At 44.3% G+C, this 14,339-nt stretch overlaps 1 protein-coding gene across 5 annotated transcripts in view; it reads left to right on the top strand.

Annotated features, from left to right (window-relative positions):
* raraa (retinoic acid receptor, alpha a) overlaps positions 1-14,339 on the top strand; it is a gene marked incomplete at its 3' end in the record, with an annotated part of 146,366 nt that overhangs the window by 101,602 nt on the left and 30,425 nt on the right. The window contains 1 exon segment of one of the 5 annotated variants that reach the window (XM_032502162.1): positions 6,468-7,498. In XM_032502162.1, coding sequence (XP_032358053.1) covers positions 7,321-7,498 — 178 coding nt within the window. In that variant the 5' untranslated portion in view covers positions 6,468-7,320. 5 annotated transcript variants of the gene reach the window in all.

The following is a 14,339-nucleotide window of genomic DNA, read 5'->3' on the forward strand; positions in this document are numbered from 1 at the left end:
GATGAAACTGCCTGAATCTAGTAGCGTGGGCAAAATCAAAGCTTGAAAGTGCATTTTGATGAAAAGACAGCTTTTTTTCTTTCTTTTTTTCAAGCTCACAGAACTTCTCACTTCTCACGCCCTTCACCAGATCTGGGCATTCTTTCTTTTTTTGGGGGGCGAGCGTATACAGCTTCTTCTTCTATGATTGCAAGTCGCAATTAAAAAGAAGTAGAAGAAGAACTGCATTGTGTCGGACCCATGGATATGTTGGCGAGCAGCGCACTGAGCAGGAGACGTTAGCATAGACGTGAATGAGCTACGGGGGGGGGCAAGGTGGAGGCTGGGGGTGTGGCCTTGACCAACTGCCACATTGCTCGTTTGAAAGCAACAATGTCTCTCTCATTGGTGGGCCAAATTCTCTGGGCAGGCAAAGCAGAGAAGTGGGAGATCATCTTGCCCCTTATGACCTCATAATATTAATGTTAAAAAAAAAACTCATAAAATGACATTTTCATGCCATGGGACCTTTTAAAGGATTATAATTTGAATCGCCACTACTAAACATACAGAGAACTACAACACTGATGCAGGGCGGGCACAGACATCTGAAGCTTTGCTAGTTAAGCTGCAAAAGCAACAATCTAGGGATGAGGGCGCAGTGAAGACCAGCTTTGTGATATCTTACAAAATCGGCAAAAACAGTAACAGCCAAAAAAAAGAGACATTTGAGAACATTTCACATTGAGCAGAATGAAAAAGAAAGTTTAGCCTATTGGTCCCGGCCCTCCACAACAGTCCCTGTTTCTCATGTGGCCCCTTGGGAACATAAATGGCCCACCCCTTCCTTAGGACAATGTATATAGGGCACTGGCTAAATTAATTCACATACATCTAATTAGCTCATACGGGCTACTTAGGTGTGTAGAAGCCAGCTGCTTGTCTGGGCTGTGAACATTAGGGTCTAACCCACTTATGAAGTCAAAACACGTGATTTGGCCTTGATTTGCATCATATCGGTTGTTTATGTTTGTGAAGAAACAAAGGATGGCCCCCAGAACTAACAATGCATAGTACTTTCACTTTCAATTGATTGAAAACATTCTATGGGATAGTCTGAACTAAAATTGCACATTGTACATTTCTAAGGGTCTTAAGTCATGTGTTATGATGTTATTACATGTGTATACATTTGTATCAATGTTTATATATTTGTATAGATTTTTCTCTAATTAAAAACAAAATAGTTTTGGATTCATGACCTCTTTTCACTACATGGGAAAGAGCCGCCCCATTTTTTTTTTTTTTTTATGTAACCAAGTAACTTTGACCTAAAGTACATTTTAAATGAACTACTTATTACTTTTACTTGAGTCCTTTTTTCAGATAGGTAATTTCACTTGTATTTGAGTAATATTTTATCAAAGTATTGGTACTTATACTTGAGTACAATATTTTAGTACTTTTTCCACCTCTGCTCTTGGTCTTAGCACTACTCACACCGTGCCTGCTTCTTACTCTTTAGTTATTTAGGTAGGTACATAAGAAGAAAGAGAGCTACCACGGTCAGGGTATAAAACTATAATTACGTTTTTGCATTTTAAACCAAAAAACAAAAAGCGGATTATCCTTAAGTACCCTGACCTACCACCCTAATTCAACTTAAACTGGACCATCACTGAGATGGCACACTCCTTTTTCCAGACTGAGACTTTAAGCATGAAGTGGTTTTGTAGTGAAGGGAAATGAAGTGGTTTAATAAAGCTTGCTTCTCTGTACCATAATTTCTAATTATTGAATACCATTTTTTGAGTCCAGATGTCACTCACTAATCTATACTTCCGGCAACCTCCGTTCCTTCTCTTGTAAGTAATAAGTAATCTTGGTCCTTTCATTATAAGGAAATACCTTGCCGAAATCAGATTTGTAAAACAAACTACTTGCATTTTTTTGACCATGGCTCATTGATTTGTTTATCCCAGTCATATCCTCTTTACTCTTTTAGCTTCCTCAGCCTTTTTTTCAGTCGCTTTTTTTCTCCTCTCTTCTCTGTCGCTCTGGTCTTTCTTAATAGAATTAGCGGAGTGTCCATCCCTATGTACTAAACATCTCCCTGTTTCTGACAGCTAATGGGGGCCATTCCAAGTCCGGGATGACTGATATTGAGATATCCTCCCTTCAGGACAACATCCACAGCAATTTTCCCTTGATTTTCTGAGTGATGGACTGTGCAAAGGAACATAGACCCAATGATCATTGCGGAGATGGGCCCTCTAACTCCAGGCCGTAGAGTGTGGACGATTACAAGCTATACAATAAGCTACGCCTCCTCCCCCCTCCTCTCTCTCTCTTTCTCTCCCTCTGCTGAGGTATTTCCAGAATGCTGCCGGCCATGATGGATTTATGAGTAAGCCATACTTTAGTAAACACCGATGGTGGGCAGCTTTGTCCTCCCCCCTGTGATATAATGAAGGTCCCCATAAAAAATGGGAAAACCAGGTTACGGCCACCATAGAGCTGGGCCAAACAATAAAGGCTTTATGGGCAGATATAGGCCTGTACCATAAACGCTGCAATCTGCTGTCACAGGGACATTAAAGGGATAATGACAGGCGGGGTAGCTTTCACAAAATCCCTGCAGCCCCAAAGAGGGTCTTTTTTTAGAATACACACAGAGACGCACACACACAGTATAACTTTCGGTCAGGCTGTGTGTTTGTGTGTGTGTGTGTGTACAGTAGATTGACAGAAAGAGAAAGGAGGTGAAAGTGGCGCACTGTTCATTGATAACTGCAGCTTGTTCTCACATCGAAGGGTCGGGCCCTCATTACACATTGGATCGCTGTCGGGAGCACAGCTGTTGGCTTTGGCTGGTGATGCCTGTACGGGCTGCACAAAACCAGCTGTGCAAACACACACACACACACACACGGACACCGTAATGACAGTAAAGGGAATGGAATGGTAGTTTCAGGTAGACTTAAAAGCAAACATGCACCTTTGCACACACACACTCACAAATTTACACACACGCTGACATGCACCCAAGTGACATGTGAGCCAGGTGGCTAGTATGAAGTTTGGCTGCTGGGACCATGCCAGTGGTATGAGTGGGAGTGGAGGGGATTACGGTGCCGATCATCACAGCCGTGGGATAATACTCCTGATCAGCAGACAGCATGTTTTGCCCCACAGCTTGACAGAGACCTGCACATCTCCTTGGGGGAGGAATGGCAAGGAGAGCACTTTTTACTGCTTCCTAACACCCCAGATTGGCCGTAGAAAGAAAGGGGGGGGGGGAGGAAGTAAAAATAGTTTGACGCCCTCAAGGTCCAGCCAGCAATCTCCTCTCCGCCCTTGCCCATAAAACTCTTTGAATTCCCTCTTTAAAATCCTTCTTCCCCACTCGCCCCCCATCTCCCCGCTGGACTCTCATTTCCAGAAATGCTCAGAATCAAGGACTCTATGTTTACCGCTCGTGGTTTTCCTCTGTTATTTTGCACTTACGTAACTATATATTTCTGCAAAAGCCTCCACTTCTGGATGGTGCTTTAATCGGGACACTCCATCGGTTTGCTTGGACGTTATACAACAACACTCGCAATCAATACTCGCCTCTGAGACACAATGTGTGTGTTCTTTTAGTGATCACTTACACTCACGTACAGACTAGACACCACCTGTCACTAAACAGTTTTATTATGTGATGTAATGCATCAAAGTCCCAAACTGTCTCGCCCAAATAGTACTCTGTTCTCTCCTGTGACAATAAAAAAATACCACATCTATTTTATCCAAGGCTCCTGGATATATTCGGCCTTTTTTTAAGGATGACAAAGTGACTTTTTGGTTTAAATATACATGTAAGAAAGCTGTGGGAAAAGGACCTTTTTCAGGTCTAATCTTGTATTCTTTTCTCCCCCTCTGTAATAAGCAATGATCAACAATCCGTTATCTCTTAGCTTGTTCTATGCTATCACAGTGTATTACCCTAGGATGAATACTCTCCCCTTGGAGAGACAAAAACAGAGCCTGGAAAATTAGCATTTTCTGACAGCCATTACTCATAGGGCTAATCCTGTCAAGGAATGTGTGACTGCGCTATCAGTGCAGGCTAGGGGTCGCCGTGGCCCAAGCCTGCACACTGGGCTCTTATCAGCCAGGGTAAACACACTGGGGCCTGCATTAAATAAGTGTCACAGTCAGTGGGGGTGGAGCCGGCCAAGCCCCCCTGCCAGGCTCCATGCAGATAATCCCTCTCAGAAACCCTGTTGGTCAGACCCAGCTGTGGCCCGCGGCTCAGGTGTAGGAAAAGTGGGGGGAGGAGAGCTATTGTTCAGGCAGTGGTGTAGATTACAACACAAGTCAGACAGGTTTTTGGCCATTTCCACATTGATGCAGATACATTTGAGAAAGCTATTTATGTATCAAACGTTTTCTATCCACATTATCAATTTTAGGTCAATTTAGAAAAGTTAGCGAAACAGTACAAAAGTGCTTAAGGTTGATTGGTCCAAAACAATGGGACAGGACATAGGATTCTGCCGTCATTTACTAGTTGTCACAATCTGCAGCCACAGAAATATAACATGCCTTTATTGATCCCCACGGGGGAAATTGGGATGCTGCAGCAGCACAAAGGCAGAAATAAATACAGATAATAGAGATGTGAAAATCAATTAAAAAAGACAAATGAACAAAATAAGATGCAGACCTATATACAACTATAAGTAGAAGTAAAAGGTTCAGAGGTAAGTGACACGGTATGATTAATAGCAGCTAGTCTAGTAAATGTGTAAACCGTGTACACCAGAATAATATATACTGTGATCAAGTAATGACATCTATGGTTGTCTGTATTAATAAAGCAAAATAGAAATAATATAGCATATGATGTGGTTATAGAGTATAGCATATTAACATAGTACAGTATACATTTAAGGGTTTTTTTTACGCTCAAGAGATCATTGAGGGGCAGCCTTCATTTACAATAACATTACAAAGATAAAGAAAACAACACAAATAGAAGCAGCACCATCATAGATAGTATATGACAGTGTAGTATGAGATATAAGATGTAGTAAAAAGTGCAATGTAATTGTAATAATATATAGTATAGTGCGGCAGTGGAAAAGAATATCAAATGAAACATGATATATTTTATTATAATATGCAAAAAAGTGTCCCTCCATGTTTTTAGCCTTGTCTGGGACGTCCCGATGAAGGATCAAACATGCTCAATATTTTCATATGTGGTCTTTCTTTTGATTTCTATTTCAAATTCTATATCATATATTTAAAAAAGTGAGATGTCGTCCAACAAAATAACATCTAGTGGGTGCTTGGCCTTTATCTCTACCAATGACCACGCACAGGCAACTTGAGCTGGCAGCTGTATGCCAGATCACATGACAATCACAGGTCCGTGTTTTTGAAAACCTCCATTTCCCTGTCAACGCCACAACACGACACTGGTGATGTGTAAAACGTTTGGATGTGTCCGATGGACTCTAATTGCCACTATATTCTTTCAGCATCGATATTTGCTTGTATCTCCTGACTTTGAAAAAGGAAATATGCCTTCAGAGTTCTGCTTCGATGGCTTTGGCATGGACTCAAGTCGGTGTGGACAACACAGCTGCATTTGTGCATAACAAGTTGAAACAATGTTGCATGGAATGTTGCAGAATAAAGGTGCAGTAACATTTTATCAGGGAGGTGGTGCAAGTCTGAAGCAAACCAACTTCCTTTTGGACTTCATTCCAACTGCAGCTACAATGAGAAAAGTTCAGTGTCAGTAACCATGACTGGGTGACTTTGCTACTTCTGCTGCTTTATGTGTACTGGGTGAACTGAGGCGCCTCTCTGGGCAGCCCTCGAGGAAAAGTGTAATGGTGTTACATTGAGTGTACAAGGTGGGAAACCTTGAATAATGTGGGATGAGAGCGAGCCAGAAAGGCGAATCCGAGTCAGCCAGTGGGTCACCAGGAGGTGAGGCTGCCTACTTCCCTGGGTTCAGGAAAAGTTCAGCTGCATAGCATTAGGCAAATTAGGGAGACAGGGCTGGGGGAGAAAAAAAATCGGGGGCTGGGGGGGGGGGGGGGGGGGGGGGACCCTGATGAGAGCGGAAAGGGTGAAATAAGTTGGAAGGAGGAGCCCAAATTAAGAGTGAGAACATAGAGGGACTCCAGGAAAAACCTTGGACTTCATTAAATCCCTGAATTCCGTGCAAAGATATGAAAGACTCATTATTGAGCTATAAACGTAATATGTCCTCAAACAAATACATTCGATTTAAAGCCCCCGCACCTAAATTTGAGTTGCAGGGGGAGGGGGAGGGGGGGGGGGGTTGCTCCTCCTCTCACAGTCCCATACAGGGCCCGGGGAGAGTGAGGGAGATCCGTGGTGACGTCGCTGAACGGGTTAAACGTAGGAGGAGCAACGCATGAAAAGAGAGCTGAGGGTAGGAAGGGGAGGGGAAGAAAAAAAGAAAAAGAACCTAGTGGAGGTGGAGCCAAAGCCCTCAGCTGCTGTGCCTTGTCACATTTTTTGCAGAACATGATAGCCGCACGGTTTGGTGTGGGAATGATTTAGGCGTCTCTCTGCGAACACTAACGCGGCGGCGCTGCGTGCTTCATGCGACCCTGGAGACCGGAGAGCGGGGTCTGACCGAGAGAAGCCGCCGGTTGTTGTAGCGCACGGAGGGAGACCGGTTCACTGACGGGGCTGACAGGAGTCCTCCCACACACGCAAACGGGACAACCGACCGTAACCCAAAAGGACAAACTGCAACTAGATGGAATTTCCTCTCTGATATCTGCGCTTTTCGTCCCGTTGGTAATTCCCTGTGTTGTCGCCACGGACTTGGGATATTTGTGTTCTCTTTTCTGGGATTTTTTATTCTCTCCATGGTGTGGATACAGCCTTAAATATTGCTCTTTTTTTTGAGCGAGGCCAAAAAGGACCTATCTAGTCGGCTTTATTATTGGGTGCATATTCCCAGGCGTGTTCCTGCGTTGGCCACCATGCAGACAGTTCTTCTAAATTATGTGTTTAAATTGAGCGCAGCCGATTAGGCTATTTCAGACTGACTCGCTCCTCGGTTTTTTTGGGGTTTCGATCAACACTGGAAGAAGATGCCAAATGTTCAATTTTTCCCGCTGTGCTTGGATTTACCACTTTCCCTTTTGATTTGAATGCAGTTCCAACCGTTTTGCCCCCATCCGTCTCTACCTCTCCTGGTGGCGAGCTAAAAAAAAATTAAAAAAACCAACCCGACAAGGCTCGTGTTTTTCTGCGTGCGCGACAATAGTTGTATTTGATAATAATCCCCTGCTTCGTATGATGTATGAGAGTGTGGACGTTGTGGGTCTGAATCCCAGCCCGAACCCGTTTTTAATGATGGATTACTACAACCAGAGCAGAGGATGCTTGATCCCAGAGAAAGGACTGGTGCCCGGAGCGCCCCATCCCTACAGCACGTCCATCAGAAACCAGCACTGGAACGGCTCCAATCACTGTAGGTGCCTTTTCCTGCCTCCTCAACTTCAGACCACTAATTGGGGAAGTTAAAGCCTCTAAATGTTCATGCCTTTGTGTGTGTTTACGGATAGTCTAAATGACGCGCTTTCCATTTTGTTATTACATTTTTACCACACGACTATAATCGCTATTATAAAGTCTTGATTCCTGTCACCATCCTGTTTTATCTCAATTATTCAAACCGGATAATATGTGGCAAACAGCGTTGCATGTTATCGCCGTCACTAAGCTTCATAACTGCTTTAAATATACTTGACCCACTTTCGTCTCTCTCTCTCTCTCTCTAACTCTCTCTCTCTCTCTCTCCCCTGCCTCTGTATGCCCATCGGCTGGGGATATTTTCTGAGAATCGGCGGTGAGATTGCGGCGCTCTGATCCAGGCCACGTTATGCAAAGCTGTTGCGTTCCTGAAACATGCAATTAATACAAATACACGGTTGTGCAAGCCGCGCCAACGTTAATCAGATCAAACTTTCCTGCCAGTGTTATCCCTCGGGTTCTCTGGTAATCTGAAAAACTAGTAACTGCACACACACACACACACACACACACACACACACCCACACCCACACACACACACACACACACACACACACACACAGGCCAAAGTTCCTGAGCAGCACGGCCTTAACTGCACCGTCCTGTCAATTCCATGTGCCCATCAGACCTTTCACTAATTCAGTGTGTTTTAAACCACTGGTCTATATTTAGTAGGCAGCCTGGGGGGAACAATCACAACACAGTGTGCTCTAAGAATTGAATTATACACTTAAATATTTAAATCACATAATATCTTGACAGAACATACACATTAGAATATTAGAATATAGATTTAAATTCTAATGTCGTAAATACTACGACCAGAAATTATTATTTTTAGGCTTATGTGCCATACAGGCCTTTGTGTCACGTCTAAAAATAGTACATCAGTGTCTGATGATGCTTTTAAAATTTCAAATTTCAGTAAGACTTTAGTTTGGATAAGTGATTCTGTGTGTGTGTGTGTGTGTGTGTGTAGTTTTTTTTTTCCTTGGGTTGAGTAACCACCACCAGTCATGGGCAGTTTATTGATACGGTATCTGCTGCAATAAGAGAGAGTTTTATGGCGACAACAAAGTATCACAGCGGCGTTCCCATTCTATAGCTCAAAGGAGCTGCACTGCACAAAGCTCCAGCAGGCCTTCATAGAAGAGATGGCTCTGTTGTCTTTCACAGCTGAAGGAGTGTAAAAAGCAGGAATCTCCACAGGCTCTTAAGGGCCAATTTCCTCCTCGTCTCAAGACTATAGAAACACACGACAAAGGGAAATTTCACCAGGATCTTTTTTTTAATCTTTTGGCAGCAACAACAAAACCACTCCAAAACGGGTTAGGTTTGCACTTTAGTCTTTTTTTTTCCACTGCTTGTTTTTCCAAGTCACATGAGAACAGAGATTCCTCTTGACTAAAAGGACAAGACACATACATGTTTCAAAGCAGATATCTAAAAATCTACCCTATCTAGCTTTATGGTATTTATATAGTATTTATTGAACTGACCCACCAAAGAGCTCTTGTGGCAGCATTGATTCAAACCATGTGAGCTCGTCTGAGGGAGACGGTGGGGGTTTGGCCCAGGAAAAGACCTCTGATCCCTTTACTCGACTCCACATTGTGTTGCTCAACGAAGGAATTGCAGGGGCAGTGTGTGTGTGTGTGTGTGTGTTTGTGTGTGGGTGGGTGGGTGGGTGGGGGGTAGCATAGCTGGTCTTTGCCTTACTGCTTGAATGTAATAAAAAATTGAGTGCACAACTCGGGGGAGGGGGGGGGGGATGTTAGTGTCATCACGGGGTTCAGAGGCTTATTGGATCATAGGGATAGAAAACAAAACGGACACTACACAGCACAATTTCTTTTTTACCTCCCGTTCGGCAGCAAGAATCCAAAGCAGTCAGGCTCAAAAGCACGAGACAATCCCAGAAAAAACATCTGCTGGCTTCTCTTTTGGACTTTAAACTACCAACTTCACAGACACTAGTTTCATGGTATGTTATCCTCTGCACGTGGGTTTGGAGACCGATTGCTGCGGGAGTTAAAAAAAAAATGTTTTACCCCCTCAGTGCTTTCCCTTTTTGGTCCTCTGTTTTTTCAACCTCTCCAAATTGGGTCTAACTATTCATTACGGGCTTTACAGACGAGCTCTCTGGCTCTAAGAATGCACTCAGTGACATCTTCGCTGAAGTAAATGGCCTCCTGGACCCATTAAGTGGCTGGGCACAAATCCAGATCATATGGACGCCTCATCCCTGATGTTATTAGTTCTTTAATTATGCTGCCACTTTAGCTGCTTGACTGTTTCCATCCAGAAGCTGTCAGCACAGGTTTGTCCATTCACAGCAGGCTTATAACATTATGTTCAGAGCAATAATGCTGAATCTTTATGGTGAAACGGCTCCGGTCTCGCAGAGTAAATGCACTTGATTTTTTTTCACCGTGTGCCTGTCAGAATCCTTCCAGCGATTATGGGATCATGCTTGAAAGAATGTGCATGGCCTTGTTCACATGACTGTCACACACAAAAAAAACGGGGGGTATGAGAGAAAGAGGGATTGCATGGTGGGCTCAAATGCTCACCAGCCCACGGGCTTCTCGCTCCTTGTTTTTTTTTTCTTGCGGGCTGTCCACAGTACGACAAAAAAAAACGGTCAGCGGGGATTTTCATAGAGAGTAGACAAGGCAGAGAGAAGGGCGAGCTTAAAGCTAGTTTGCCTTCTGAAGGCAGGGCCTGCCAAGCGGGCTGTTGCACATGGACGCTGTGTCTGACGGGCAAGTGACTGGCAGCTTAATCTGACTCATGTGGTATTTAAGTGCGGAAGTCCTTTTGCCTAGCAGGAGGCAAGGCCCAAGAAAAAACAGATGGTATTTTATTGTTTTTCAGTGCAACGGACTGTAAGAGCAGAAACAATTTTGAGCATTGATGAACGGGGAGGTTGGTTAGAGTGGACTTTTTAAAAAGAGAAAACGGCAAAAAAAAAAGTTTGAGCTCTGCTGTTAAATCATAAACCCATGTGGTTTCTCTTTTGGCTTCCTGAGAGGCTGCAGCATCAAGGCAGCGCAGCAACATGGAAAACTGTGGGTAATGTGTTTGGACTATGTGCGGGCCAGCAAATTGGCGTTGGCCTTGCGAAAGAACGATGAATATCAATTCCTCTCGTCCTTTATTTATATATGCAGTTTTTTATTTGGCAAGTGTTAGCTGGGAATTGAGAAAAACATGAACAGCAGAGCGTAGACAGAGAGATGCTCGTCCTCCTGTCCCCAAACACAACTGGCAGTTTCTGACATCGGTTGGAGGTTGCTGTTGTAATCAGCCGGGGAAAAGGTCATCTTTTTTTCTTTCTTGATCAATCCACTCAGACTTTCTTGGCAACGTTGCTTACAATATTAGTAAAATTACTGTGAGTAATGTGAATCCCAGGCTTTAATATTCCTGAGCTGCAGTGTTTGTCCTTAAGGCCAAGTGTAATACTCTCTGCATGCTCTTAAACAGCCTTGGACCTCAGGGCTTTAATGGACATTATAATGAGAGAATGGACCTTTCCTCCTGGGGCTTTGTTGATCTCCAACTCGATCGAGGTGGCAGGATGGATAGATGGCATTGAGGCAAGGAACCCCTGTTCTTCCAGGGAGGGGAGGCATCACACAGTCTCCTTATTGCGCCACATCTGCCTAACCCCTTTCAGCCAGTGGCGACGGTGATTTAGTAGCTTAAATGCCACAGAGAGAGAGAGATATCAGTATGTCCACAGAAACACGCCTGCTTTCACCTTCAGGTGAACATCAATAACACATTTTGTCATCGTGGTATGTTTGTAATGGCAAAAGGGTGAAGGGAGTTCAACACTGCTGCCGCCGCTCTCCCGAGAAAGGCCGCAGGGCAGCATTTCACAACCTGCTATTCCTCGCTGCCCATAACGTCAACTTGCCACCAACCTTCAAAGCTGTTGCTGCCTGTTTTTAATTTGATTCATCGTGTACTAAATAGAGATGCCCTTAGATTGGGATGTTCTCCGTGGCACGATGTTACCAGGATCAACAGAGACGCATGTTTTGGTTATAGTGCTTGTTGTTTCAGTAATGTTTTGAAGGTGTATTGAGTGGGTGTGGTCCGTCACCTTGAACGTTGGCAGAGCACCTGGCTTGAGGACACACACAAACAATGCTGTAGGTGACTAGCAAACTTTTTATTTTCTCCTGATAGTGGCATATTGCAGTTTCACTTCAAATTGAGCATGTCAGAAAATTTAACATATTTTTGTCTGGGCAGTTTTTTTGTGAACACACGCTCAAACCCACCGACGGGCCCCGGCTTGTTTGTAGAGAGAATCAGCCCGGAGGCGTCAGTCAGAGAGCACTGTACACCAGTTTGGTTTAACCTTAAACCCCCAAACAAGGGTTTGTGTACACTGCAAAGCCCACTTTGATGAACAAAGCCAGGCAGACTGAAAAGATCCAGGCAGTGTCATTGATTCTTCAGGAATTAAAGAAGGCAGCTGATTGCAGATATCGTGACATAGGGCCGTAATCTCAACATCAATAATTACAGTTTCACCTGTTTCTGTCCTGTTATACACACAGAGACACATACACAGGGGTGGGAGGGAGATCGAAACAGTTCAGGTTAAAGGGGGGTTCGTCCCTCTAAAATATTCATAGCTTCTTCATTTAAATCAATTCGGCTCTACGGGGGCAGTCAAGCGTCGACTGTCAGAAATTGAGCTGGGCCTGTTGTAATCACTTCTTTACTTATCTCTATAGATGGTTTGTTCGCAATGGGCTCTGCATGGCTAGCTCACCACCACATTGAGAGAGGGCTCTCTCTCTCTCTGTCCACCTCTCCTCTTCCCCATCTCTCCGCCCTATCTCCATGTTTCATCCCCGACCCTCTCATAATGGAACACACATAAATTCATCTGGGTATTGAACCAGGGACATTCATCACCCCAGAATTCATCTGCAAGGCATTTTCATTCCCAAAGTGTCTCTTTTCTTTCTCCCACTTTATCTCTCTCTCCCTCTCTGTTTCCCATCTCCATGGTGGCATTCATCGGATGGCAGTCTGTGTCACGATTAATCTTTAATGCTCGCCTGCCCTAATTTTTACTCATATTTTTCAAGATTTCCGGCCCTCCAAACCCCATTTACCAAAATCTGCTGTATATAGAGTGATTACATGGAATGTTGCCTTGTTTCATCAGTTGTGGAGGACCACTGCCTGCTTCTGCCTCTCCTGTGCAGTCAGCCTCTCTCTCTCTCTCTCTCTCTCTCTCTCTCTCTCTCTCTCTCTCTCTCTCTCTCTCTCTCTCTCTCTCTCTCTTTCTTTCTCTCTCTCTCTCTTCTTCCCTCTCTCTCTCCTCTCTCTCTCTCTCTCTCTCTCTCTCAGGCCACAAGCTCTAGGCCAAAGCACAGGGCTGAGACTTCCACCAACAAATTCATCCCTAGTCTCCCTCTGGGGATCTGTGTTAACATCACATGGATGACAACTGTGCACACCTCTAGTAGTTGACTCACACACAGACACACACGCCACAAATGCCCTCTTATTTAGAGAGTGGGACAGCCGAGAAAATAGGGTAGAGGTTAGTATGCTAAAAATACACGAGCCTGGCAGTTCTTTCGGCTGTCTGGGCAAAAAATAGAATTGTGTTGCTGCTGCTCAGTCAGTGTTGTTAACTAAGGAGCAGGAGAAAACGCTCTGCCCCGGCTCAAAGTCGTTTTTTTTTTTTTGTGTGTGCATAGAGCTTCCTTTTCTTACTTGCACGAACACAAAGTCCCATAGGCTACAATCGTGCTTTTAATCATCACGCTAGCAGGCCAGCTCCGAAGAGATGTCTCAGTGTTTCAGATGATCTCATTGCGGTTAAGAGTCCTTATTTGCCTTTCATAATACCTGTTGTTGGTGTCTTTTACATGCCTCCAGGGTGCACACAGGGAAAGTTTGGAGGAAGACAAGCCCTTTCTGTACGTCTTGATTTATGAAAGCTACTATCTAAAATAACTTTAGATGTCCAATATTTTGTATCTCCTCCTCTTTGGTTCTCTCTCTTGACATCCGGGCCTTGCCTGGCTCAATCTGGTCCCACTTAGTGACAAAGGAGCTTGGTCTGTCTGGATGCCACTATCATCTCTTTCCCACAGCCCCTCTGAATCATTTCATATTCATTACGTGTCTGGCTGGAGCCCGGCCTCTGACATTTGACTCTTAAAGGCCCACCTGGGACCGGGATGAAATAGACTGCCAACAGTGCGGCGTAGGTGGGAAGGAAGGCTGTATCGCTGGAAAGTGACGGATAGGACGGCATGTTCGACCGACAGCTTGGGTTACAGGCTGCATGTTCCCTGTAACCCTGTTTGTGATATTAGCATTGTGTGAACTGAGAGATGCCCTGTAGCAGAGCAGCACCGCACGCGCGTAGGTTACGAGAGGTAAATGAGAAGAGACTGAAGCAGCTGGATCCTGTTTGTTATGAATAGAGCCACTGTGTGTTAAAAGGAATGCGCTCTGATATCAAGCAGACCCTTCATTTCACTGAGACGTATTGTCTAGCCTTCGCTGTGACCTGTAGCGTCTTATCATGGCCATTGTTGGTGAAGTACCTCGGCTGAGAGAGAAAGAGAGATGGCTGCTTTGGTCGTTATCAAAATAATTAAGTGCTCGTGTCAGATGCTGAGGAGCATTAATTGTTCTTCGAAAAATAATTACAGTATGTCACAAGCCTCTGCGCTGCTAGTTCCTGGTCGGGTTAAGACTTTGTCTATTCCTCATTCCATGATTTTTTT

Source organism: Etheostoma spectabile, chromosome 21 (genome assembly GCF_008692095.1).
Source record: "Etheostoma spectabile isolate EspeVRDwgs_2016 chromosome 21, UIUC_Espe_1.0, whole genome shotgun sequence".
In the NCBI taxonomy this organism is placed as follows: domain Eukaryota; kingdom Metazoa; phylum Chordata; class Actinopteri; order Perciformes; family Percidae; genus Etheostoma; species Etheostoma spectabile.